Source organism: Alexandromys fortis, unplaced genomic scaffold, assembly GCF_014885135.2.
Source record: "Alexandromys fortis isolate MF-2015 unplaced genomic scaffold, M_Fortis_MF-2015_v1.1 scaffold_1, whole genome shotgun sequence".
Taxonomy (NCBI): domain Eukaryota; kingdom Metazoa; phylum Chordata; class Mammalia; order Rodentia; family Cricetidae; genus Alexandromys; species Alexandromys fortis.
This window is the reverse complement of record NW_026067927.1, coordinates 23354993-23378357: the sequence shown is the minus strand read 5'-3', so window position 1 is coordinate 23378357 and position 23365 is coordinate 23354993. Positions and strand designations below refer to the sequence as shown.

The following is a 23365-nucleotide window of genomic DNA, read 5'->3' as shown; positions in this document are numbered from 1 at the left end:
CACACCTGGCTTCTCATTTCTTGGTAATGCTGAGGAAGAGTACCCTGATTGGGCCCAGGGAAATGACTCAGTAAAGCACGTGCTGGGGGCCATCCCCAGACCCCAGGCACGAGGCAGGAAGGACGGTTCCATGGTTATGAGGGAATTAAGTCAGAAAGGCTAAAGCTGCAAAAAAGATACGAGTTTGGTTCCCAGCACCCACACCGGGCAGTTCCCAGCCACCTGTAAACTCCAGCTCCAGGGACCTGGTGCCCCCTTCTGGCCTCCATGGGAACCCACAGAAATATAACGTGACCTACATTTACACATAAATAAAAATGAAAACCAAAATGCTTATAATTCCAGCACCAGAGAGGAAAAGACAGAGAGGGGCTCGCTGGTCAGCCAGTCTAGCCAATTGGCAAGCCCCACCTCAGTGAAGAAACCCTGTTGTCAAAACACAAAATCTGCCCGAGGAAAGGCACCTGAGGCTGTCCTCTGATTTCTACATACACGTGCATACATGTGCATGTACTCAGGCACACACATGCACAGATCCCGCCATACAGGTAGACCCGAGTCAATTTATCCACTCACTTACGGAGGAACACCTTGGTTACTTCAGAGTTCTGAAACTGACTAAGGCCACTATACACATCTGTGGGTGGACTTAGGTTTCTAACTCGACTGGGTGAAAACCACTGGGCATCCTGCTTTCCCTTTACTAAGTAAGAAAAAAAAAAAATAAGGAAAAAAAAAAACCCAGACAGGATAGGATCTTTTGTTGCTTTTGGTTTGACCTCAAATGTTCACCATTTCAGATGGGTCTTTTCTCCCTCGAATTGCATTCCTTATGTAAGATCCAGCAGGGCTGTCTGAGAAGCTGAAGAACATTCTGGATGTGGGGCAGCCTCTGACTTTCCAGTGGCTGCTATCAGTATCTTGCAGGAGTCCGCAGGCCAAGCTTGGCTCTTCCTTCCTCACCATCATGGAGTCCCTCACACTAGCTTTTAAGACAGCGTCTCCCATAGCTCAGGTTGGCCTGGAATTTACTGTGTAGCCATGGATGACTCTGACACTCTGATTCTCCCGTCTTCATCTCTCGAGTGCCGGGAATTACAGATGTGAGCGATCACCCCAGTTTTATGCAGCAGTAGGAATCAACGTGAGGCTCGGTGCGTCTGTGCTAGGGAAGCTACACCCTCCATCCTCTGGTGCCTTGTCTTGAAGAAGCTGAGCAGACAAGCTTGCTTGCCCCACTGACCTTACCCCACTGACCTGATTGTATATACGAGCCCCGTAGCCCTAGAGGAATTCTATCTGCAGCTCTTAGTGAGACCAGCGGACCTGGGAGAAAGAGCCCAGGGCTTTTCTGGGAAATGAGAACAGCAAAATTTCCTCAGGCCTTTGTGTTCAGGGCCTGGAAGTCCAGCAGCAAGGACTGTCTGGAGCCTCCTCAGAGAGGCCCTGGAGGCTGGTGAGGAGGCCATTGAAGCTATAAAGCTCCTCTCTCTGGACTCAGCCTCCAGGGGGAAGATAGCCTGATGCCCCAGGCAGTGGGCAGATCCTCACCTCTTCCAGTTAGGTTTCAGCAGGGACTGCCTGGCAAGGTCTGTTTTCTTCTACTTTACTTCCTGCTAGCAGGGACCCCAGGGAAAGACTTACTTTGGGGGTCTGGTGAAGCACAGCAGGGAAGGCCACCAAGCCTGACAACCTGAGTCTGATCCCCCAAATCTACAAGGTGGGAAGAAAGCACCAACTCCAACAAGTTATCCTGTGACCCCCAACACGCTCATCACAGCACAGGTATGCACAAACACATAGAATAAGTAATACACTTTTAAAAAGACTCTGAACACAGGTCAATTTTCTAGAATAAACATTTGTAACCATACAACAAGGAAAAACCACAAGCTTGAGAGGCCTGCTTGGGGCTTGTGTGGATAAAACTGAGCAGCAGGCTGTGAAGAAGCTCACTGATCCTACAGGAGTCTAAGGCTCGGCCTCTCTTACTCCACCTGCCTAGGAGCTGACTCTGGATGGTGGTAGGGGAAGCCTCTCTCCTGTGTGGACTAGCCATGCTGATGGGTGCTTGCTCACTTGGACCTGAGGGCCCACATTTCCTATACTGCATGAAAAAAGGGGCTTCTGTGCTCGGTCCTGAAGAACGTCCCCTGGATGCCATGGGCTGGCCAATGCATGAGTCACTGGGAAAGGGGTCTCCTTATAGGAGAAGCAGAGCCAAAGAGAACACAGTCTTGCCCCATTTTCCAAGCCCCCATCCCCAGCACTCTGCTGCCGGCCATCGAAGGGCCAGAAAAACTAGGGTTTCTGTCAAGAACCCTGTTCCTGCTTTATATGCTTATTTCATGATAAGCATAGCCTACATGTTCCCAATGGGCAGCACGGGGCTGTAGAAGGGGGCAGGGGTCCCACACAGTGCTTAAGGGAACCATGTAGTAGGAATAAAGGAAGTTTGTCTGCAGGCTAAGACCTGGAGGTGCTGGAGGGGTAAAAGATATAAGCATTTGTCTTTCTAATGATATCAAGCTATTACAGGAAATATATAGAGGGGGGGGGAGAGAGAGAGATAGAGAGAGATAGAGAGAGAGAGAGAGAGAGAGAGAGAGAGAGAGAGAGAGAGAGAGAGAGAGAACAAAGGACAGACAGGTTTGTGGGTCAGCCCAGCCCCCCAGGCTGCTCCGCTGTTGTTCTGGAAAGGCCCTGTCCCCTGGTGTGTCTGGCTATGTTGCATACAAACTGCTGTGAGGTTGGCATCAGGTCCCTGGGCATGTTGCCCTGCTCTGTGGCTCCTCCAAGCTGACCTGGCACATGTTGCCAGTTTCCCTTGTCCAGGGAAAGCCCTGCAGTCGGGCCCCTACCCTGGGGCAGCCAGTGCTCAGAGGAGCCTCAGCTAAGAATAACCCAGCTCTGACGTCAGGAATCCAGAAGACCGGCTGCAAGCTGCCTCCCAAGACAGCCAGGAATAGTCCACAGAAAAGCCAGACGCCGGGTTCTTCCTTAGCCTGTCTGTCAGAGGACAGCAGCCCCCTAGACGGGTACCCACAAAGCCTCCGGCTTGCACCTGGGCCCCTGACTAGGCTGTGCATTCAGACCCACTCTGGTTTGCACACCGTGGTGACGGTGGCCTTTAGTGGCCCACGGCGGCGACACCATACCTTGCAGAAGAATTCACAGAGATCTGGTGGTGGGTGGTTGTTTTCCAGCAGAGGCGCAATTGCCTACAAGAAAATGAACAGCCATCAGTCAGCAGGGCCTGGTGGAGGTGGGGGTGGGGGTGGGGTGGGAGTGAGGGGCGTGGCCTGCAGAACAGAGCCGCTAGCAATGAAATGAAAACACCCCTCTACCCTCGGCTGGGTAGAGCTCCTTTTCTAATGTACAGACCAGACTCCAGCGTGCAGGAAGGCTCCAACCTTGCACAGTGCTACTAGCTTCAGGGGCTTTATGCCTAGCTGGCATGTATCATCCATATTGCCTGAAAGTCCACAACTCCTGACTAATCAGCAGGACAACTTACTGGGTGAACACGATGTCATTTTAAACACGGAATTTGGGGAGATGCTCAGTGGTTAAGAACACTGTCTGCTCTCCCAGAGGACCCAAGTTCAATCCCCGGCACCCACGTGGTAGCTCACAACTGTTTGTAACTCCAGTTCCAGGGGATCCAACACCTTCATACCAGCAAACCAATGTACATGAAATAGAAATAAATATTAAAAAAAATAAACAAGGGATCCGGGCACCTTCTGTGTTCCTATGGGGGAGGGGATCCACTGGAGCCAGTGGCTTTGTCTCAAGTACAGTCCAAAAGGTCTCTGCAGTCATCAGAGAGCGGGGTTCCTCAGCCATCAGGCTGAATGCGCTTTGTGGGGGTGCCAGTCGGGTGCACTATGGCAGGCCCAGCAGAACCTGTGGCCTCACCTTGTTGAATGTGACAACACACACCGTATCTAAGCACATCTCAGTTCACATCAAGGACGGGTGCCCCCCCTCCCCAACCCACTCCCATGCCGAGGAACTGCTTAGCAAGTCTCCTTGGGGCTTGTGGTGTCACGAGGGCCTGGCTGGTTCTAGGCGAGCCGTGGAAAAGACTGCATAATGTAGGTAAGCCAGGTCCAGGAGTCATTCTGGCTGCCTGGGAGGCTGAGGCAGGGGGACTGCGCTACAGAGTTCAAGGACAGAGACATCAAGACCTTACACTAAAAGAAGTCACAACAAAAAAGTGCCTAGATGTTGCTCTGTGGTGGGGTGCTTACTTAGTCTGTGTGAGGCCCCAGGCACCAGGTTCAATGCCAGGCACCAGGGAGGAGGGAGGAGAGATCAAGAGACTGAGATTGCTGGCAACCAGGCACTCAGGTGGGCAGTCCTCTGAGATGAAGCTGCCACCACTCAGACCAATAGGCAGAGCCATGCTCAGACCTCCCCTCTTTTATCTACTCCTAACTATCCAGCATGGTGGCCACCAGCCACAGGTGACACCTCCCATTTCAACTGACACAATACCAACGATTTTTGGAAGGAATAAAAAAGATTATCATCTTGTCATTCTGGCTGCATTTCTGCTGCTGGGCAGGCCCAGAGGACTCAGGTCAGGGGTTCCCAGCCCAGTGCAGGGCTAGTGACACCTCTCACCATCCCACCCCATGCAGATGACAGAATGACAGTGTTTGCAATGGGTCTTCAGTGCCCTACATGCCAGCCTCTGTGTGACGAGTACCGATCCACTGAGAACGGAGGATTGAGTTAGGAGAGGCAAAGGCACAGGCCCAGGGTGGCAAGCAGCAGAGCCAGGACTCAGAGCACACTCTGGTGACCTCACGCGTGGGTCACTGTTTGCTCTAGGTATACAGCTCCACTCTTCACATCACCACGGAACAGACCAGAGTATGGGGACAATGACTACGTTGGAGGAGAAACTGGGCAACGAGGGACAGCGTGATATGGAAGGCGCGGTAGGCTTCCCTGTGACCTGATCAGCTAGGACACTGCCTTGGTATCTGCTGCCTTTTTTTCTGTCTCCCGGAAGCAGACATGTCCCACTATCCACCCCAGGACCAGATGACAAAGCATGGCCCTGTTCGTTAAACAAAGGAAGACTTCAGGTCACGGCGGCAACAACAGGATGGGAGGCCCCTTCTCTGCCCATGAGGCACTGCCCATATTCTACTTGGGCACCAGTGCAGGACAGGGTGTGGTCCCCTTGGATTGGGTCATTCTAGTCCCTTAGTGCCAGGTTTTCCTAATGGAAGTGAATTACAGTGCGGGGTTAGGGAGCTTGTTTAGCAATGACAACAGTTGTCAAGGGCCACGTTCAAGCCACACCCTCACCTGATCCTTACACCCACAGGTGCAGTGGGTCATAGGGGTTTGCTGGGTCTTGGCAGAGCATAAAGTGATGAGTTTATTTAAATATATTGATATAATCAATAAGGAAGCTCTCGTTTTTGTGGACTCTTTCTAGAAGCCAGATCCTTTGCTTGGCATGTTAGGCACGATGGCTCAGAAAATCCTGAGCTGCCAGTGAGAAAGGCACCAAACTGGCATCTTATGGAGTCTGGGCACTGAGGTCACTGGGCTGGAAAGGACAGCAGCGAAATAATAATAACAAGCATGTCCAGCTTGTAGCTCTTGGATCGCCATGAATGCAGTCCACAAAATCGCGAACTTAAAAACACAACGAGAGCTGCTGGTGAGACGCTTGGAGGGTTAAGGGATTGCTGTGCAAGCTTCATGGCCTGAGTTTGGTCCCAGGAACCCACACAGAAAGGACGAGTGAACTGGCTCCACAGAGTTGCCTGCTGATCTCCACACATCCCCCATGGCACACATGCCCCCCCGCATGTACACACACATAGTAATTAAATTTAAAACACTGAGGTATTTTGGCAATTATTTTGCAAACTCAATACAAGGTTTCTGAGCATGAATTTTGCAGATGACAACACTGTGTCATGATGTCAAAAGGTTGGACGTGCCTGCGAGAGGCATCTTTATGAAGCAGGTTTCATGAGAGTGCACTGGGCCTAAGGAGTACCTGGTACACCATGAGATATTTCTGTCCCAAAGGCCTCTTGAGAGTGAAGGATTTGTCACACTCTGACAATGCCCAGGGTACCTTCAAAATGAGGGATTTCCCTCTGCGGATGTCATTATACCGAGGGAGAGGCATTTGAGCATGAAATTTACAAGAAAGGCATGAAAGGATCTCCGGGCCATGCTGACAGGTGGGGTGACAGATGTGGAACACGTCCCTTGTCACACTGCTCTCAAGAAGAACCAGACCCATGCCCGAAGCCGTTACCGTGGGTAAACAGCCTCTGAAGATGGCAGTGGGAGGTAAGTGCTTCACCACATGCCCCACCCCTGACCGGGGCACTCTAGGCTGGGACTCCACCCCCAAGCCAATGTGGCACACCCCTTTGGATTTTTTTTTTCTTTCCAGAGAAGTCTCATTAAGTTGGACAGACTGGTCTCGAACTCATCATGTAGCCCAAGCAGGTTTTGAACTTGCGATCCTTCTGCCTTAGTCTCCTTAGTAGCTAGGAAAACACACCTGTGCCACCAGGCTTAGCTCAAAACCTACTTAACAACAATAACAACGATGACGAAGGTACAGCAAAATACTAGCAATATCAAGGTTAAGTCAGTCCTCTGTCTATGGGCTCCTCACCTGTGTAGTCAACAACCACGGCACAAATTAATTAGAGGGGGAAAAAAAACTGTGTCTGGACAGAAAGTAGAGACTTCTGTTCGTGAGGTACTATCATGGGGCAGCTAGCACCTGTGAACACGGTACCAGATGGTGTAAACTGCGAGATGAGGCAACACGCACAGGAGGCTGTGCAGAGGCTATGCATCAACGCCATCCCATCTCCCACTAGAGGCTCGGACACTTGTAGAGTCTGACATCCTCGAGGGGGCCTCAAATCACCCACAAATCCTGAGAGTGACTATTTTTTCCTGTCTTGAACATTTTCCCCCTTTCTGATTTTTGGTGGTGCTGGGAATTGAACCTGGGACCTTGCAAATGCGAGCTTAGCATCCTAGGGGTGTATGAATGTGTGCAACACGTGAGTGCCCGGAGCTACGGAGGGCTGTGAGCCACCATGGGGCTGGGAAACGAAACTGGGTCTTCTGAAAAAGTAACGAGTGCTTTCAACCGCTGAGCCATCGCTCTTGCCCAGTGGTTCTCAACCTTCCTAACGCTGCGACCCGTTAATACAGTACCTCATGTTGTGGGGACCACCCCCCAGCCATAAAATTATCTCGTTGCTACTTCATAACTGTAATTTTTGCTACTGTTATGAAAGATGGCTCAGGAGTTAAGAATACTGTCTGCTCTTCAAAGGTTCTGAGTTCAAATCCCAGCAATCATACGGTGGCTCACAACCATCTGTGATGAGATCTGGTGCCCTCTTGAGGAAGAGACCTGGTCAGTCGTCCTTATCAACATAGACCATGGAACCCAATATGGACAAGTTCAACAGAACCGCCATATATGGGCTGCCCATGCATGCTTCAGCATTGCCAGGGCGTAAATTTCATTTTTTCATGAATCATAATGCAATATCTAATATGCAACCCCTGGGAAAGGGTTGGTCAAAGGTCGTGACCCAAAGGTTGAGAACCACTAGGGTCTAGTCCAAGGATAACTGTTTTAATAACACTAAAATTTTTTCATGCAGGTTGAAGAGATGGTTGCTCTTGCAGAGGACCGGGTTCAGTTCCCAAGAACAATATGATAAGATTCAAAATAAGATCCAAAGGGCTCTTCTGACTTCCATTGTCACGGCTGGCCTATGGTACGCAGAAATACAGGCAGGTAAAACACCCACACACATAAGTACACACAGGCAAAACCACCACACACATAACATAATAATAAAGTTTTAAAGTTCTTTAAGTAACGATCACAGCCAGGTCTAGATTCTCTGAGTTTGAACCCACGTTAACATTAAGTCCGCTTTCTTCACCATCACGGACAGTGGGCCTGTGCAGGATGTGTGTGCCTGCTTGTGTGTCTCTCCTGACAGCCAATGGTAGCCACTGATGGCTTTTACAGCCTGGGGATCTGGCTGGTGAAATGAAAAGAGCTAACTCAAATTCTGCTGGAAAAGTAGGTACACAGAGAATGACCGAGCGCTGCTACAGGGGACTGACTGTCAACAGGTCAAGTATGAGGACAGAACTCTGGCTGGAGGGAGGCTCCAGGAGATGTGGTAAGGATGCTAAGCCCTAAAGATGGTAGCTGTGGCAGTGAAGAGGACAGGGGTAGGTGTGTGTGTGTGTGTGTGTGTGTGTTGCACTCACACATGCGCACACGTATAGTCTGGAGACAGGGGAGGGGAAGGGATATGGAGGGCTTCATGTGGCCGTCTCAGCTAGGTTCCTCAGAATAAGCTCCTCCTGAAATCTTCTATGAGTGGGGGACTTTCATGCTCCCTCCCGGCCATGGTGTCCAGCAGGACCTGGGGACACAACCTCCTCTGCGGCACTCACTCAGACTGCTACTGACCCAGCTGGCTGTACCGCTGTCTTTGCGCACACAGGTCCTCTCTCTTACCGCCTTTCCTTGGGGTGACACTCCCACCCTTCAAGACAACCTGGCTCTGGAAGCACCCCAACTGGTCAAGCAGACCAGCTGCCCCTCCTCCGTTACCCAGAACAACCCCCGCCCTTGTTTTTATCCTAACTGAGCTGCCAGGGCCCTGGCATCCACAACGCAGGCCGCCCATGGCAGGGCTGGCCTCTGGTGGGGGCAGAGCTGGGGTTTGGCACACTCATTCCCACAGGCAGTGAAGGCCTGCCACACCAGCTGGTTCACTGACAGGACACCAGGAGACGGCGCTGTCAAGAGCAGTCAACGGGAGTTGTGGCGGGTGCACCAGTTATGAGCCAGGTGCCAGACCAGGAAAAGAAGTGCCACCGACCCCACTGAGACGTGAAAGGCAAGCAAGCTCGCCTCCTGATGGGACACAGGGCCTGGCTCTGCTGGAGAAGCTCAAATGGCACCGGGGGCTGGCATGTTACCCCCAAACTGCAGCCCCTCCTCACAGGCTTACCCTCTGATCTCCAGAACAGTGTCCCGCTTGGCTTCCAATTCCAGTTCTGTTCCCTAGCTTCCTGCTCCCTCAGGCTTTATGTTCTAGCAATGCCGAAGTTCCCACTGGACACCATGTTGCTTTAACCTCTGCACCATTGAATACATTGTTTGCTCTTCCCAGGATGCCTTTCCTCATCTAACAAACTCCTATTGATGCTTCAAAGCCCAGCTCAGATGTCACTGCCCTGGCAAACTTACTGGCTCTCTCCCCCAGGATTCTGTCACTCCACTATCCACCCACGCTATCTACCTCTACTTTGCAGTGATAACATCCGTCATCCTACAGCAGGTGAATCTGTGACAGCAGGGCTGTCCCTACCACTTAAGGATGCGGGTAACAGAACAGGACACAGATGCAATCCCTATTCTCTCTTGTCATTACAGTGTCTCAGAGCTTAGAACGGCCCAGGAAAATATTTTACCCAAAGGTGCTTAGAACACTGTTGAGTTCTGAGAAAGAAGGCCTTACTGTGTGTACTAGAGGGGTTTCCAGTCACGGATTAATTAGCGGACATAACCGGCACAAAAGAGGGTTTACCTGTCCGGTGAGTGACAGGGTGATGTCTCTAAGTGAAAGCCACACCTCCCCGGAGACTTGGGAATCAAAGGGTGACAGAGACTCGCTTGCAGTGAACCCCAAAGGCTGGCCATCACGACCATCTCCAGTCAGCTCTGCGCTCTACACTGAGGCAGGATGGGGGGGTGGGCAGCTAAGTGATCTCAATGGCCAGGGCCGTGGCACAGCCTAGCGGTTTAGGGACAATCTCGGCCTGGGCACCAGACCGGGGCTTTAGCGGGATGAGGGAATGGGAGGGAGGTTGGCAACTTACCACAATGATGTTCTCATGCTCCTGAGTGGTCAGGTTTGTGTTCTAAAGGACAGAGAAAGAAGGGAAGCACAATCAGCCAAACCGGGCATGGGACCGCAGAGATCCACAGCACGGCAAAATGTCTTCGGTCTTCAGCGGTCCTCAGCCCCCACCCCCAATCACTTCTTCGCTCAACACAGCAGGCTAACTCTGGGACAGGGCAGAACAATGGGAACATCCCAGCTAGCTTAAACTGTCCACTGAACACAGCCCAGATTGACCTGTGAGAATGTCTGCAGGGGACTGTCTCGATTTGATAGCTGATTGATGTAGCAGGGCACAGCCCACTGTGGGCAGCACCACGCCCTTCCCAGATGGTCCTGGGCTGTATAAGAAAGCTCTCTGAGCACAAGCCCAAGCGAGCCAGCCAGCAGCACAGTTCCTCTGCGGTCCCCGCTTCAAGTTCTTGAGTTCCCGCCCTGACTTCCCTCAATGACTGACTGCAACCTGTAAACTGAAGTATAGCCTTCCGTTCCCTAAGTCACTTCCGGTCAAGGAGTTTTTATCACAGCCACAGAAAGGAAACCATAGTAGCTAAAGGTAAACTGAGCTTCCCTGCCCATGTCTCACAGCTCCGAGGCCTGGAGTGACTCAGGTCTCTGGGGGTCCTGATACCTGCACCTCATGGGGCAGTGATCTGAGGAGGGATTTAGACTTAGAACACTGCTTAGCATCAGAGGGCAGGTTCATAACCCATAAGGAAGAAAAAAAAAGACCTTCTGCGAGTCTCCACTAGGCTCTGGGTAAACCGTTTATTTTAGATCAATAATAGAGTATTCCAGCGGTTCTCAGAGTAGGCTCCTAAGCCACGAGCGCCCCCAAGATGTTCCAGCTAAACACACATTTGAGCAACGCACGTCTAAAACAAAACTAGGTTAATAACCCTGTTTTGGTTTATGTTGCTGCCGTGGTTTTCCCTGTTCTGGATCTGGAATCCGTTAAACTGCTGTTATGTTGTTGGCTTCCTGCGCGTATGTGAAGAAATGGCAGGAACCCTGGGAAAACTCAAAGCACCTGCTGCGTTCTCTTTTACGTCAGTCTACCGTGTCTCTCCTGGAAGGCAAGGGCTGTCACCAGTGTCCACTTGCATTTATCAACAGCCACATTTGGAGCTTAGGGTTGGCATGATGCAGGGCCCTTGCCCCTACCGTTACAACAGCGGATGGGAGTAGGGGCATCCAGGAGACAAGGACCAGCTGAGGTCAAAGGAAAGGTACCAAGCCAGATATCTGCCTCTGCCCAGCAATCTGGGGTACAGGAGGCGGAGACAAGGGCCACCATCTTCAGTGTCCGGGACAAGCAGCGGGGTGTTTCTCTGACTGTGATACTTTAATCCTTCTGGGAGGCCTGTGTCTAGTGGACGGTTAAAAAACACGAGTAGATGAAAGCCAGCTCTGCTCTTCCCTGATGGAGGCAATGAGCTTTCTGCTTGGTCCACGAAGTCTGTTTCACTTTTACTTTGAAAGCCTACTCTATTACATTTATTTCATGGGTGGGTGTGCATGCATGTCACAGCACCAAGTAAAGTGCGGGTCAGAGGACAACTCCCAGGAGATGCTTTTTCAGTGGCTATGGAATCAGTTCTGGAACTCGCTCTGTAGACCAAGCTGGTCTCAAACTCACAGAGATCCACCTGCCTCTGTCTCCCGAGTGCTGGGATTAAAGGCGTGCATCACACCGCCGGGCAGATTTGCTTTTTTTAAAAGATAAATTTATTTTATGTGTATCAGTGTTTTAACTGCATGTATGTATATGCACAGTTGTAAGTTTCCATGTAGTTGGTGGCTGGGAACTGAGCCTGGGTCCTCTGCAAGGGCAGCAAGGAATCTTAACCACTGAGCCACCACTCCAGGCATCATTTGTTTATTTCCATTTACTTACTTATTTATTTATTTATTTATTTATTTATTTATTTATTTATTTCAGAGGCAGGATCTCATGTAGCCCAAACTGGCCTGGAACTCACTATATCACTAAGGATGAAACTAAACTCTGGATCTTTGGCCTCTAACTCCCAAGGGTAAGGTGGTGAGTCCGCACCTCACCCAGTTTCTATATGGGATGCAAGCCTGGTTACTGGGCGGACCTGGGGGTGGTCCCAAGTGTCAGCTGTGTAGCTCAGTGAGCTACTGACCAACGTCAACTTGTTAAGATTTAGAATCGCCATGGAAATAGGAATCTGGCCATGTCTGTGAGAGAGTTTCTAATTTGGGTTAACTGAGGTAGGAAAACCCACCCTACATGGGCAGCACCTTCTCTGGGGCTGGGGTCCTGGACTGAATGGAAAGGAGAAAGTGAGCTGAGTACCAACGTGTTCTCTCTCTCTCTCTCTCTCTCTCTCTCTCTCTCTCTCTCTCTCCCTCTCTCTCCCTCTCTCCCTCTCTCCCTCTGCCTCCTGACTGGGGATGCACTGTGTCCAGCTGTCTCCAGCTCCTGCTACCCTGCCTTCCCCACCAATGCGGACTGCACTTTCAAATGGCGAGACCAAATCCACCTTCTTTACGCCGCTTCTGTCAGATCAACTGTAAACTCACTAACACACAACTGGAGATCCATCTGCCCAAGCCTCTTTCCCTCACACTGGGTTAGTAGCCTGAACTCAGGGCTGGACACTGGGCAGGCAGGAGGCCCTGAGATTTGGAACCGTGACTGTGATTCACACCAGTTCACACCAGCACATGGCCCTCCTTGGAACAAAGCTCTCTCCCACCCGTGTATCCCACCCCACTTGTCCATCTGCCACTGCCACCACTTTCTAATCTTACCCCGCCAGGGGAGGGACCCCCAACATTCTGTATCAAAGAGGACCCAAGTTCCTGGGCTCCAAGGTGGTGGCCAGCCTAGGACAGCTGAGAAACGCCGACAGAATGAGTATTCAGAAGTTTGAAGGGAGCATGCACGGGAGTGAACTGGGACACGAGGGATGACACTCTCCAGAGAGAGAGAGAGGGAGATGGGGGACATCACTCAGGTGGTGGCTATTTTAAATAGGGAGTCAGCAACCCTTGCATCCCCAGGGGTCAGGCAGGCGCATCCACAGGAGCAGTGTGGCTATTTGTAGAATGCAGGAAACAGCGCTGAGGGCAGGGCACAGATCCCAGTGGGTTGCAGTGGGGTCTGGGAATACTCGTCCAACTCATTTGGGGCTGACTGAGGATGCCTCTCCATGGCTGCTGCAGCCCCCGATGAACGTGGGCTGGGAGGCCAGGGTCTTGGTACTACTCTCCCCTGTCCATATTCGTGCCTGGCAGTTGGCACAAGCTCTAGTAGAGGGCTACCTGGCATGGCGGGTGGCGCTAGCCAGCCCAGAACAGGATGCTGAGTAGCGGTAGCTGCCCAATGTAGCCAAATTTTCCGTCTTTAAAGAGAACCTGGAAATGGCCATTGTGCTGAAGTCCGATTCTTTTTTTACTTTTTGGCCTTGTTTTATTGTTTGACAATTTTGTATATGTATGGCAATTTCCTGCCACCCCCTGACACGCACACAGTCTGGTTTTAAAACCTCGAGCGAGGCAAACAATGCCTATCTGTGAATATCTGGGGGTGAATGGGACAGAACACTAAGAAGGGCTGAATGAAACCAGAATGAGATGCTGCCTCAGCTGGACAGAGCAGGATGGAGGGGTTCATCTAGGTAGTGGCTCTCAATCTGCGGATGACCCCTTTGGGGGAGCAAACGACCCTTTTACAGATATTTGCATTCCAATTCATAACAGTACCAAAGGAAGTTATGAAGTAGCAATGAATATAATTGTGTTGAGGGCCACCACACAAGAGGAACTGTATTACAGTGTTGCAGCGTTAGGAAGGTTAAGAACCTCTGATCTAGGGCCTTAGAGGACCAAAGTTGGCATCTGACCATGGTAGCTGCAGCGGCTGCTGTCAGAACCACCACTCAGATCTTGGGTCTGACCTAGGACTTAGCAAAGGCAACAGTCACCCTATACTTCCAGACGAGCCGGAGGCAACAGGAGCCACCAAGGCTCACTCTCGATGCCCTCAAGACTTCCTTAGTAACCACAGGGAGATGGCACACCACGGGGAGATCTCTCCTGATCACTCAGATGGGGCTGGGAACGAAATCGAAGTAAAGATAGACAACTTAAAGGGGAGAGAGCCACGTCCAACAGGGGGGAGCGGGGAGACACCTTACCTCAGAGAGCAGTTTTGAGACGATTTCCAGAGGGGCCTGGTTGATGGAGTCGTCCTGCAGCGGGGACGTGAGGGCCATGTCCACCAGCGTCCGTATCTCCTTCAAGACAACCTCCCAGCGGCTCGGGTTACTCAGGACTTTCTTGTATTTATATATCTTTTTCTGGGTGGGGAGAGAGAGATGGGAATACATCACCGATTTAGCAAAAGACTCAAGAGGATCAAAGAACCTCCCTGGCTGGGGTGAAAAAGGTCCTGGGAAGCTGTCAACCTGGATTGAGCTCTTCCCCAAAAGGAAATGGATGCAATGAAGAAAGCAACAGGCTCCGTCCAAGGTCAAGGGTGCGTCTGCAGACAGGCAGGCTCCGAACGCCAGGACAGCAATTTCCCACCCTGCTCCCGATGACACATGAAAAAGAATTAGGAGACTGCTCTTTTAGGCCGTGTCTTCTGCCAAACTCAGTCCCCGAGTCGCCAAGCACAGTACGGGTGGGAGTGTTCCCGGCCCACAGAAAGCTTTCTATGAGCAGATCCTATGAGGTCTCTTGGCAAGTGGCATTCAGACAGAGAAATAGGATGGTCAGGATGAAGGCCAGAATTTAGCTTCAGCCAGGTGGAGAATGAGTCCCGGATGGCCCGAGGAAGCCAGGCGAGGAAGACAGAGGTATGCTCACCTCCATCGGCGGCGCAGCCTCCAAACCCAAATGCAGGGCAGGGGCTGCTGCCTCCTGGATTTGAGGCCCCGTTAGTTCCGCCTCTCTGACATCATGGAAACAGAGGCCTTGAAGGGCGGAGGTCCAAGTCAAGTGCTCCCCTCCCCGTGGCTGCCTGCCTGGCCCTGCGCCGCCGCCTTGCTTGCTGGGACTCTCAACAGAACGAGCTTCATCACTTAGTGCTAAACTCCCTGCTCCGTGGGGAAAGTGTAATCTCAGAGTCACCGCACCCCATGCCAGCAGCCAGATGGGGTGACATGCCACAACCTCTGAGCCCAAGACTGAATGAGGAAAGGGGAAAAGAGGAGGGGAAGGGCCCTTACTGATAACTGAAGCTCAATCTGAAGGCTCTTGGGGTCTTCCTCTGCCGTTTCTGAATTAAGAATTACAAAATGACTTTAGGACCTGGGTTGAAATGGAAGAGGGGGAGGCACACCCCAAATGCAACAGGATGGGGATGGGAACAGGAAGACAATGGCTCCTTTTAGCTGTTATTTCACCTGAAGGGCCCTAGGTCCCACGTTCATAAATTAGGATATGGGAGGTGTTAGAGAGCTGCCTCCCAGACTCAGTGGGACCCACATCAAAATGAACCCACATACTTCATTTCCTTTATGCAGTTACGCACATGTGCACCCACTCCAGACAAAACATCCAACACAAATGAAACTCGATTCTTGTCTCTCTCAAACGCGTACAACCCGCAGGAGCACAGACGGTATCCTCCGTCCTTTCTCACGTACTCGGTGCTTTCGTAGAGCTGCCTACTGGCTGGCTGATTCCCTGCCGCCTGCCGCCTGCATCACATACAGAAACTTATAGCTATGGGGTGTTTTTTGTTCTGCTGAGGAAGGACATCAAGCAACTCAGGGTGGCCTGAAACTCGCTATTTGGTCCAGGTTAACCTTAAACTGCTCCATCTTCCTGCCTCTGCCTTCCAGGTATTGGGTTTACAGGTGTGTGCCACCACGCCCATCTCTCTGTGGCATTTTTTGAAATGCCCCTTCCTCCTTCGTCCTTTCTTTCCTCACTCTAGTCCTCTCATCCACCAACCTGCCTTACCTCTCCCTCTTCTCCCACCTCCTTGACCCCATGGCTCTGTGCTGGAGCCCTCGGTTCTCCACGGCTCTCCTTGGACTGGGCTACACTGGGCTACGGAAGTGAAAGCAGCATTGTGCCCAGCGCAGGGGGTGGAAGAGAAGCAGGAATGGCCACGGGCTTCCACATTCGGAGGATGGAGGAGGCGTGGCAAGCTCTGCTGGTGCCGGGCACCCCAGTGACAAGTAAATCGCTTGTGCTGGTGAAGAGGGTGGCCACGAGTGTGTCCCTAACTCCATTATTTTAATGACGCGATGTTACAGCCAGCCGGACCTGTCACTAGCTCTTTCCTCGATGCTGTTGACTGATCGTCCCTTGAGCTCTGGGCTCTGGGGTTTCAATGTGTGCTAGAAAACCATGTCCTTGTCAAAAGACCAATAAATTAGTTTCTGAAAGTTTCACCACACAATGAGAACCATCAAGACAATCCATCCTCAGGTCATCCCACAGACTCAACTTGCGCACGGTGGAAGCTCCCCTAATTCTTTTGTTGGCCAGCTGCAAGCTATTATGTTTCAAAGGGGAATTACTTAATGATTTCTGTAGAAATGATGTTCACTCATTTAAAAAAATTGAAACCATACTGAAAAGCACAAAGAGGAGGGGGAAAAAAAAGTCCTACAGCCCAGAAAGAGCTGTCATTAATATATGTGGCCAGCACAGTAATGGCCAACCCTCATATAAACTCTGCAAAGCAGGGTTGGCTGTGGTGCCACATGTCTGTAATCCAAGCGCTCATTCGGAAACCAGAGACCATGGGTTTGCCGTGAGATGGCTCGTCCAGTAAAACGCTTGCAGGGCAAGCATGCACGGTGGTATGCGCCTATCATCTCAACGCTGGAGGTGAAGACAGCAGGGTACTTAGGGCTTGCTGGCCAGCCAATTCCAGCTGAGTCAGTGCGCTCCAGCCTCAGTGTGAGAGTCAGTAAGGCAGTCTCTCTCTCTCTCTCTCTCTCTCTCTCTCTCTCTCTCTCTCTCTCCCTCTCCCTCTCCCTCTCCCTCTCCCTCTCTCTCTCTCTCTCTCTCTCTCTCTCTCTCTCTCACACACACACACACACACACACACATACACTTTGAGGCCATTTGGGCTACAAAAGGAGACCTCATTTCAAACAAGCACTCTGCAAAAATATAAGCAGCCTATGAAGGGGGCAGCCACAGACTGCTTTCAGAACAGAGACCATAGAGTAGTGGTTCTCAACCTAAGCGGTGAGACTCCCATGGGGCCACAGATCAGATATTTACATTACAATTCGCAACAGCAGCAAATATGCAGTTACAAAGTAACAAGAGAAGTAATTTTGATGGTGGAGGGGGCATCACCACGACTCACCACCACACAAGGAACTGTATTAAAAGGGCCACAGCACAGGGAGTGTTGAAAACCACCGCCCACAGAGACAGAGGAAGGAAGTCAGAGGCAAGCAGGACTGCCTATCTTCAGTGACTGAGGAATAAGGACTACCTAACCCTTACCGTCAGTGACCTGGCCGTGGTCCTGACTGACAGGCCCTCCTTAGAGCTAAGGGATAAGTTTGTTGTGTAATCAAGACACCTCCCTTAGAGACAGCGTTCAGACGAGGCGCCAAGGCCGTGACAAGGGCTAGCATTCAGTTAGCACATGACGGGAGTAGGCACAGTGCTAGCGAGGTCCTGATGCGTACTGTCTGGTTCAGTTATGAGACCCAAGGAACAGGATTCCTGGCCCAGGTTAGAGCATCCTACAAACAGACTCTCAGTCAAAGGACTGAGTTCAATAACGTAGGATTAGCACAGCAAAGAAAGGAAACGTTGATGCCCAGAGTGAGGCAGAGGTGGGGAGAGGCCTTTCTCCTCATTGGCCATCTTAAGGCAAGACAGAGCCATCCATGGAAGCTCAGCCAGAGCTCTTACTACAGCTCTACCTGCTCTACCTGCCAGTCTGATCTAGAAGGACAGGGACTTCCCTAAGATGGACTTAAGTGACCTTGAATGGATCATTCTAGGCCTTCTACCCAGTGAAAAAGATCATGCTTGTCTCTGTATATAAAAAAATTAAAAACCCCCAAACTTTAAGATCTTGGTGGGGGGCATACAACCAATATGTAGGGTACCTTCTACGCTGATGATATGGGCACCTAGCAATGTCATCTATGTGGGTAGCAGGAATTCAATCCTCAAACACAGGCAGACTTGCCTGCAATTCAGGGAGCATGTTTCCTTTAGTCTAACACACGTGTCTTTCTGGAGCCTAAGCCAAGATGCTCTCAGGGCCACAAACGCTCAGGCAAGGTCATGGTATCCATGGTGAAGTGCAAAAGCAGATGGCGGCAGGAATGGGACAGAGTGGCCATAGCATCTGCTGGAGGATAGTTGGAATCTTGATTCACAAGGCTGTCACAGCCAGGAGGGAAAAGGAACCAGCCTAAAGCCAAGCATCCATAAAGAGTCAAATCGGTACATGAGTCAAAACTGGCTGTCGAGCCTCTAAAGGTCTCGCACTTTCCATCAAAGCCCTTGGGACCAGTGGTGTCAAAGGGAGAGACAGGATGGGCCAGGCAAGAGACACTAAAGAAGGTGTCATCGATGCTTGGTGGTAGGGAAAGAGCCAGGAATAAACCCACAGGCTGGACACAGGTGACCAGTGGGTGGGAAGTATGAGAGGGGACGGCAGGAGCAGCAGGTAGGAGGGTCACGATGCTGCAGACAGACAGGGAGTAGGTGGGGCAGACCATCCAGGGTTCTGGGTCCTTAGCCACACCCCAGGTGACGTGTTAGAAGCATCCTTCTGATGAGCTCAGCAGGCGATGAGTCATGGTGGGGCTAAGATGAGGCCACTTCTGGAATCCTAGCTCCCTAGAGGCAATGTGGTCTTCCCACTGAGTCTGCTCTGCCACGAGCCAGGAGCTGAGGAGGGGGGAACAGGTGTCTTGAAGCTGTCTTATGGCTGGGCACATGACTGATGTTATAAGGCTTGACTCAGTGCGGGGCTGACAACCTGAAGCCCGTGTTCAAACCCAGCCTTGGCTGTTTGTATACAAGGACACCAAAAAAAAGTGGGTTCTCTAAGAGTTGTAAAACCCAAAGCAAATATAATATGTAGCAGAAACTGAGTGTGGCCCTCAGAGCCCCAAAGAGCTGCCATCTGGCCCTTCATCAGCAGAGCTTTGCCAAGCCCTGGCTCATGAGTCAGATCCCAGACTGGGAGTAGAAAAGATGCTCACAGCTCACAGCTGGCCGTGGTGGCAACCACACCTGTCACACCAGCACTGTGGGGAGTGGAGGCAGGAGGAGCAGGAACTCAAGGACGCCTTCGGCTGTGCGAGAGTTCAAGCCCAGCCCAGACTACTTTGAGGTGGTGTGTCAAAGGAAAACAAACAACAAAAGGCAAAGCAAGCAAAGAAAACAGAAAAGTGAGGGGGAAGGAAAGATGCTTACCATGATAAGCTACTGGGGAAATATACATGACACTGGTACAGAGGTACCATTTCACGTCTCCTGAGGTGACTGTGACAGGAAAGATGGTACCAAGTGTTGACAAGGATGGGGTCAAACCAATCCTTGTGCATTGCTCTTGTGAAGTAAAAATGTACAGCCCCACAGCGACATCATTCAACAGTCCCCGCCTCCGGCCCTCTTGTGCTGGGGTTCAAAGCCCAGGATGCTTCACATGTTCTCACCACTGAGCTATGCCCTTGCCTGTTTGACAGTCTGAAGATGCCAAGCACGCACTGACCGCACAGGTCAGTGGCTCTGTTTCTAGAAATCTGCCCCAGAAAAAAGAAAATCCTAGTCCCACATAGATAAGCACACGAGTGACCATGAACAAAATCAATGTCCTTCAGCGAATGTATAACGCAACACAATGGGGTAGAGCCACGTAATGGAAAAAGAAGGAATGCATCCTACGACAGCCTAGGTTACCTCATGGCCACTGTGTCTGGTGACAGAAGGCAGACCTAAGACATACAGGTGGCCAAGCCATAAATTTACTAAAACCATTAAGTTGCATGCTCATGATGACTGATCTTAATGCCACGTAACTTACACCTCAAATAAGCTATTTTTAAACTATATATAACGCCATCTAGGAGGACAGAAGCGAGTAGACAAAGCCAAAGGCAGCATGGCTTGTTAAGAGTATGGGGTTTGTTGCAATAAGCAGACTTCAGTTCAAATCTAAACTCTCTTTCTACTATCTACCCATTCATCCATCCCTCCGTTATTTATCTGCCTACCCTTCACCCACCCACCCATCCACTCACCCATTCATCCACAACCCACCCATTCACCTTTCTACCGTCTTCTTATCCACTCAGCCTTCATCTATCTACCCATTCATCGGCTTACCCGCCGTCTGTACCCATCTATTCACCTACCCATCACCCATTTACCTACCCATCCTTCCTCTCAGTTTCCGCACTCATCCAGCCATCTCCACCATCCACTTACTCATGTATCCATCCTGGGCCCATCCGTCCGCCCACTCACCCACCGACTTACTACCCAGCCAACAAAGACTACGTGAAGCCTTCTATTATAACGCGCCAAGTATTGTGCTAAGTCCTAGGGAGACTGTGGTAAGGGGAGCAGACAGGCCCTGGGATTTACAGCCTATTGTCTGACTACAGTCCCTCATCTGCAAAGCAGTAAAATGACACCTACGTGTAAAGGCTGGCTGTGATTCCCCCACGAAAGAACACACATGAAGCGCTTCATCTACTTCCTGGCTACAGAGCTAGAGAGAGATAACATTACCTACCAAGTCGTAGGAGGGAGTGGTCCAGAGCAGGCAAGACTAAGATAGACCCTCAGCATTTGTGGCAAAACGCCCCCCTGCCCCCCCCAGCCAACAATAAACAGAACCAGCAGGCAGAGCCTCCTGTTTCCCTTCTGGCAGAGCCAGTCACTCCATGGCTTTCCTCACCCTCTCTGCTTGTCAAGGAAGGGACGTTACCTGGGCAACACCAGCCATCTCTCTGGAAACTGCTCCTGTGGCAGAAGCAGACACAAGACACTGGGGTTCTCACGTCTGAGAAGAGTGGAGTCTCTTAGCTCTTCCACAGGAGACAAGCTGTCATCAGGTGGGTGTCCCTCCCCTCACTGGGAGAGGTGTGGCTCAGAATGTACTGGAAATGCTCTTCCCAAGGATGGGGGCCACAGCTCTGCTGCTTGCTGCAGCCCGAGGCTCGCGTGCACACAAGTACGCATGCTCCTCGTCACTTGTCACGGGTACTCTGAGGAGCTGCGGAGGGGAGGACGTCCCTACGGAGATGGAGCTTAGCAAGCTAGGGAGGAGGATGTGGACTGGCTTTGACACTTTATTTCCAGGTCCCGCGCGGAGTTGCCCAGCCTGTCTGAAAGCTACTGGCCCCAGGGGGCTTCTGACAGTCAACTTAATTAGAATGAAGTCCAGCTCCTCAGCCACACAATCACTCGGCAGCTGCTAGTGGCCGCTACAACAGGCGGGCGCAGATGAAGGACACTCTTGTCACCACAGAAAAAACTATGGGGCAGTGCCATGCCCCTGTCACCATGCCCAAGGTCCAATTCATCTGCAGGCAGCACTGTGCTCAGCACAAGGAAACAGCCTCTGTCTGCTTCCTTCCATAGGGGACATGAGTACTCCAAGCCTCCAGCTAATAGGTGTGTCCAAACTTTTGACCCTGCAACATGACACTGCCACCTACAAAGTTCACAGAACGCACACACACACACACACACACACACACACACACACACACGCACGCACGCACGCACGCACGCACGCACGTCCACCTGTCCCTTATAATGCTGAGTAACTTAATACTTTTGTGTTAGGCCACATTCCTCTTATATATGAGCTATGGGGTACAGACTGGACAGGCCTAAACAGGTACCCTTCCTCAGGCTTTTCCTCCAAAGTTCGGTTTCACAGTGAATTGTCCCCTACAGACTCGTGGGTTTGAACACTTGGCTCCAGCCGCTGGTGCTGTTCTGGGAGTTGGTGAGACCTTTTGGGTGTGGGGCCTCGTTGTTGGAAGCAGGCTGAAAGGGTAGGAGCATGGAGGCTGCAGGTGGGCTCTGCTTCCGGCTCCATCGCTCTACTCCCCAGCTGGCAATCATGTACCACAAGCAGCTACCACCTGTTAGCTGTCATGTCTGCTTCCCTGTGATGGGCTGTGGGCCCAAACAGACGGCCCTCTTCCCTCCCTGAAGCTGTCTGTCAGGGACTCTAACACGGTGACAGGATAAGTTACTAATTTACGTGGTGGCCCCCAGAGTCCCTTGCACACCCAGCGAGACAGGCAGGCTGATTACACCCCTATCCTGACTCTATGCTTGCTATGGGCTGTGGATGTTGGTGCGGGCAGACAAACGGCCTTCTAGACCTATCATACACACATATAAAATCGTCATAATGAAGCCCATCATCACGACTAAATTAACAAGCTAATAAAAGCACCAAAATGCTGGAAACGCAAGTTGATTTTATCACAGGGTGGGCCCTTCTGATCTAGAAACATTCACAGATCATGGTGAATCTGTTTCCCTCTGATGAGGATCCTTCCCTTGCCTCAGGCTTGAAAGATGAAACAAAACCTTTCCTTCTCAAGTTGCTTTTGGTCGTGGTGTTTATCACAGCAACAGAGAGGAGACGGATACCTGAGAAAGCCTGTGACCCTGGCTGACTGGGGACTCCAAGGCTGGGAGTCAGCCCTGCTGTCTTTTGTTGTACGTGGCTGTCCATTATTTTTAAGGTGAAAGTCTGACCCCCAATGAACCACCAACCATCCCTACGCATACAGTTCGGTGGCCCTGACCACGTCCTGTACAGCTGTCATCCCAAAGGAAACTGAGGACGCCCAACAGTCAATGCCTCTTCCTCTTCAACAGCTAGTCTCCAGGTTTCTGAAGAGGCGATGGAACTGGAGTCAGACAAGCATGTGACCCTTTGAGCCAAACCTTTCCCACTCAGCAAGATGGACTCACAGTTGACAGGCAACCTAGTGACTGTCAATATCCATTCCCTCTCATGATGTGGAGTTCATCGTGTAGCCAGGTCGACTGTTGCTGAGCTGCTTGTCTATTGATAAGGGCTGGGCTGTTCCAATCTCCTGCCTCTGTTCTTCTGCCACCATCTGGATGGCTACCACCCCATCCTGTGACCTCCGCTGAGCTGTGTGGGTCTTTCAGGGGACCTAGATTTAGCCCGAAGTCAGAGGACTTCATCCTTTTTTTTTTTCAGATGTAGGGGGCAGGGAGGAGACAGAAAGCACCCCAGCAATGCTACCCATTAGATAACAACGGCTACTCCTGCCGGGCGGTGGTGGCGCACGCCTTTAATCCCAGCACTCGGGAGGCAGAGGCAGGCGGATCCCTGTGAGTTCGAGACCAGCCTGGTCTACAAGAGCTAGTTCCAGGACAGGCTCCAAAAACCATAGAGAAACCCTGTCTCGAAAAACCAAAAA

The 23365-nt window shown here is 51.3% G+C and overlaps 1 protein-coding gene across 1 annotated transcript in view; it reads right to left on the bottom strand.

Moving 5' to 3' along the window:
- The window catches only part of Cmip (c-Maf inducing protein), a 191282-nt gene that overhangs the window by 30212 nt on the left and 137705 nt on the right, over positions 1 to 23365 (bottom strand). The window contains exons 4-6 of the mRNA XM_050143904.1: positions 14126 to 14287; positions 9934 to 9975; positions 3159 to 3221 (exon numbers count right to left, since the gene is read on the bottom strand). Of these exons, the coding sequence (XP_049999861.1) occupies positions 3159 to 3221; positions 9934 to 9975; positions 14126 to 14287 (267 nt within the window). The remainder of the gene's footprint in view (positions 1 to 3158; positions 3222 to 9933; positions 9976 to 14125; positions 14288 to 23365) is intronic.